Source organism: Pygoscelis adeliae, unplaced genomic scaffold, assembly GCF_000699105.1.
Source record: "Pygoscelis adeliae isolate BGI_AS28 unplaced genomic scaffold, ASM69910v1 Scaffold402, whole genome shotgun sequence".
NCBI lineage: Eukaryota > Metazoa > Chordata > Aves > Sphenisciformes > Spheniscidae > Pygoscelis > Pygoscelis adeliae.
In genome coordinates this window covers 5,898,465-5,903,070 of record NW_008824411.1, presented here as the reverse complement: position 1 = coordinate 5,903,070, position 4,606 = coordinate 5,898,465, and the positions used below count along the sequence as shown (strand labels likewise).

Genomic DNA, 4,606 nt, shown 5'->3' with positions numbered 1-4,606 from the left:
AGCATTACATTGAAAACATTTTATTAAATACTGTTACAAATAGGACAATACATATCAGATTCTAAGTCAGAGATTCTTAATTTATGATTCTAACTTAAACATAACTTATTAAGAAAGACTTTCATTTAAAGTCCTTTAACAGCTTAATAAATCATACTTGCAATTTATATACAAATCTCAGGCCTCCATTTTATTTGTAAATAATACACAGGCATGAAATCTTTACAAACCTCTGAATTATTTTAAAATTACCTGGGCCCAGATCAATGGCCACAGACCTATTCAGGAATAGGTATTTTACAATACATTTACAGTTAACAGCACAGAAATATCCACAGTAAAAATTGCACAATTAAATATTTATGTGTACACCTGTATTACAGTGCATAATCCCACAGGGATGAGATAATTTCAGATCTACCTGCTGCATTCAGAAACCAGAGTACCTAGTATAAGCACTACGATTCCTAGTGCTATTACAAAACAAAAAAAAAAAAAAAAAAAAAGTTTAAAGTCCCTCAGCTTCCTGGGACATGCAGCAGAAACCCAAATAATTGCCCATATCACTACAGGCATATTTATTGACTGGGACATCCTCTTAAAATAAACTGACTTCAACAATAAACCAGATCAATGATTTCAAGGCTATTCAATGAATATTTTTTCCATCCCGATTATTCTGTTTCTGCAAGTATATCCCATATGCCTCCAGAGAAGGCATCTCCAGCAGTGTAGTAAGTGATGTGAAATAATGCATGTCTTCACCTCATCTAGGTACCTTTGAGTAGACCAGAGGAGAAACCAGCCTCCTCTTTAGGCAGCAGCTTACTATTTGCTCACCATCTGGACAAGAGATGGCAAGCTCCCAGTTATGATAACTACATGACTGAATGTAGACAGTATTTTGCCAGAAGGCCAGAGTTTTCCTCTCTGCTTGTCTTCAATGGAAATACCAGACAGCTTGAGTTCAAAATTTTCGAGCAACACACGAGGTCAACCATCTTGTTAGCAAGAGGTAAAAACATCTGGACAGCTGTTGATTTGCGTGCAGTTTCATTCTCCAGAAATCTCTGAGACGTAAGTAAAGACGGCTTCAATTCCTGCAGAGAGAAAAAATTCCTCTATAAATTGGAAAATTGGCAGAGATTTGTATTTGCTCTCATTTCAGAGGAATTTTGTATGCAGCAGGTAGCAAAAATGCACAAAAGTGTTCCTAATACTATACGTGGCTGGACAGAATGCTAAGCACAATCATCCGTAAGGAGCTGAATAACCATTTCTAAAGCAATAAATACATCAGTCTCATTAGGAACTTTCATGCGATGCCAAGATGCATATTAGGTACCCCAAAGCACATATTGCTATTTCAGCAATTGTATAGCAATTAACAGCTCTGATTGCTTGTGTGATTAAAAGGAAGAGAATTTGTGAGTTCAGCTATCTTGTGTGCTTACCTGAAACACCTGGAGTCAGACATTCTGGCCAGCACTTTGGAAGCTACCTTCAATGGTTAGGCTCTGGCAGCTACTATAAAAAACAGAAATAAAAAGTACTTTAATGACAACTGGTTTGTATCAAATGGATTTTAGCAAAGTGATTGCAGTGTTTTTCACGCTGCTTTTTGAGACACAACTTACCTGGAAGGAGTAAATTTCTTTGCTGCAAGAAGAATAAGAAAAGGTATTAGCATTTCAAGATGAAAGCCCCCTCATGCAAACTACTTCTTCTACTAAAACCCCTCTCATTTCTGAATATCTGATAAAAAGCCATTATCTAGCAACAAATCTCACAGGCAGTTATTACTGTGCTGTCATTAGCCCCATCTCAAATTCCCATTCACTTTCCCTGGCAGTAATTACTGATAAATAGAATGTGGCTTTTTTCTTCTAATTCTTGTTTTCTAAATATTTGGGGTTTACTATTTTTGATTTTTAAATGTTCATCCAAAAGCTAAACATGGCATGCATACAGGCTTCTTAAAAAAATTCCAAAATTATTTTCAAGTATGGGGATTTTCACTTTTTCAAAAAGCAAGGTATTGGGATTTGGAGGTCGGGTTTTTTTCTCCGCTGAAAATTTTTCAGGAGGGTAAATAAAACCAGTGGACCCAGTCCAATTGCTCACCTTTTCTTCGGAAATGCCTTGCAAGCCAAAGGAGGAACAATGCTGTGGACAACAGAGAGGCACTTGTGGCTGCTATGCCCACAGAGACATAGCTGACTTGTTCAGAAGCTGAAAGGATGAAAAAGTTTCAGTGAGATCAAGAGGCATGTGAGGTCTTCGAAGACCTCTCTACTTCTTCCTTTTCCTTGTGCTCTTCAAGAGGAACCAGAATTGCAGCTTGTAACCCTTAAGTTTTCTCTTGCTGAGACAGGACACATCCTGTATACAAGGTAAAAAGCTGCATACTAAAAATTATCCCACCCATTGCCAAAGCAATGGCAAGGCAACAAGCTAGCTGTACCAGGGTCTGTCTAGCCTCCAGCCTCACATGACAATTTATGCTCATCTTTTATTTTTCATGTTTCGGTTCATATTTTAATTCCCACTATGCTGTCTTCCTCTTTGAGCAATCCCGTTGAGATCAATGAAATTATTAAAGGATCTAAATTCTGCTCAAGCAAATAAAGTGGAGTTGAGCTTTTAGGATGTCAAGCAAAAGCATTTCAGGCAGGCCAAGTATGTTCCCACTGAGGACAGGGACAGAGCTGTTACTGCCTCGAATGGGAAGGCAAGGCTGAGACTGTTGTCCTGTAAAATTACAGCCTTTGACAGAAAAGCTTTGCAAGGTCTTTTGGCTGAGGAGTTCACCCAAGAAACTAACACACCAAATTAACAAATCTATAAACTTTTCCACTGAGAAACAGACTTATGAATGCAGATTTCCCCACAAGGTTCTGTTTCTCTAGAAAAGCTTTTTTTCTTTATTTGTATGGAAAAAGCTCAACAGGAGAAATATTTTAATTAAAAAACAAACAAACCAGGTTGTAAAAAACAACCAAAATCAGGTTGCGGCTTTTGGTTTTGGATAAGAAATCAACTTTTTTCACCAAGACCTTTTAGGAGTTTTTCTCCCTTCTATTTTCAAAAAACATACTGAGATATTATGTTGGGCTTTTTAATTCATGGACTTCACTAGAAGTTCTAGCTCACCAGTTGGTGCTACCTCCTCCACCCTTCCATACCTCATTTGACTAGAAACCCGGTGCCACTTCTCTGTGGCTAGTCACAGGTCAAATACCTTCACATGTGGGCAGACTGGCACTCCAGTTTCCTGAATGACTGCACTCAAGAACATGAGAACCATTGAGCCTCCATCCTTCTAGACAGCTGAAGTGGCAGGCTGTGATGTACGTGAAGTTCCCAGCACCATGTGAGCAATCCATAGAGCCTTTCTCAGGAGACCTCAGTGGTTCACACTGTACAACTGAAATACAGAAAGAAAAGGTTAAGAGTCATTAAGGACTTTCCTGTCTTTGGCCCTATTTTTTTTCACTAGTAGATGTACACTGTATTTTCAAATTCATTAGACTTTGGGATGGGAACAGTTCACAGAACCATGAGCAGGCATTTCTAAGGCAGGGCAAGTCACAGCTGAAAACAGGAGAGGCAGCACAGAATTTAGTTTGGAGCCAGCACCCTATAGAAATACAGATTTCAGTGTGCTGTCCAGCGACAAGAAAACTGTATTTTCCAACCCAGTAAGTCTTACCTTTGCATTTTGGCACTGGCTCTGACCACCGTCCCTGTGCCGTGCACTCAATGCTGGATGGGCCATCCAGAACATAGCCCTTGCTGCAGTAGAAATCGCAACGCGAGCGATAGGCGAGATCTGCAGGAGCGTGGTCACAGGTCACAAAGCCTTCTTCTGCCCAGGTTACAGCCTCACACCTCACAGCTGGAACACACAGATCACAACAGCAATCAGCACAGATGCCTCAGGAATTCAACATGCCAATGCTGACAACCCCAAGTGCTCAGGTGAGCAGGGATAAAGAAAGGTACCTGCACAGGATGGCTGCTGCCTGTCCCAGGCCCCAGAAGACCCACACTGCAGTGTGGCTGGTCCTGTCAGGGTAAATCCTTCCTCACAGGTGAACTCACAGGTGGTACCCCAGCTGAGCTCCACAGAGGAATGGGAGCAGTTCACAGCACCATGATCAGGCATTTCTAAGGCTGGACAGGTCACAGCTGAAAAGCATAAGAGACAGCACAGAACTTAGCTTGGAACAAACCATAAAAAGTTTTTTTTTTTAATTTCCTGAAACTTAGCAACATATCCACTAAATGGAAGCAGCTTTAGAAAGGAGATCTATTATGCTGCCATTTCAGAAGGCAGATAGGAGTGGAAAGATCTCAAAATGGAAGACTGACTCTTACGGCAAGGCTGTAAATTCATCTGCAGCTCATGACAGCAACTAGCTACAATCCAAAATTTTCCCATTTTGACTGCTGCTTGGTGATGTTTGATGCTTTTATTTGCTTCAAACAGTAGCTTATTCTAAGCTGAACACCTCAAAAAATAATTCCTACGGTCAGGAATAACTGGCCTGTTGTGCGCAGTCTCACAGCTAGATCATCTCCATTCCCTGTTCCCCACTAAGAG

At 40.4% G+C, this 4,606-nt stretch overlaps 1 protein-coding gene across 1 annotated transcript in view; it reads right to left on the bottom strand.

Moving 5' to 3' along the window:
- Window positions 1-1,035: 1,035 nt before the first annotated feature.
- Window positions 1,036-4,606, bottom strand: part of SELE (selectin E) — a 5,891-nt gene continuing 2,320 nt past the window's right edge. Inside the window, exons 5-11 of the mRNA XM_009320716.1 lie at window positions 4,006-4,191; window positions 3,713-3,898; window positions 3,242-3,427; window positions 2,125-2,232; window positions 1,638-1,659; window positions 1,455-1,527; window positions 1,036-1,100 (exon numbers count right to left, since the gene is read on the bottom strand). Of these exons, the coding sequence (XP_009318991.1) occupies window positions 1,470-1,527; window positions 1,638-1,659; window positions 2,125-2,232; window positions 3,242-3,427; window positions 3,713-3,898; window positions 4,006-4,191 (746 nt within the window). The 3' untranslated portion in view covers window positions 1,036-1,100; window positions 1,455-1,469. The remainder of the gene's footprint in view (window positions 1,101-1,454; window positions 1,528-1,637; window positions 1,660-2,124; window positions 2,233-3,241; window positions 3,428-3,712; window positions 3,899-4,005; window positions 4,192-4,606) is intronic.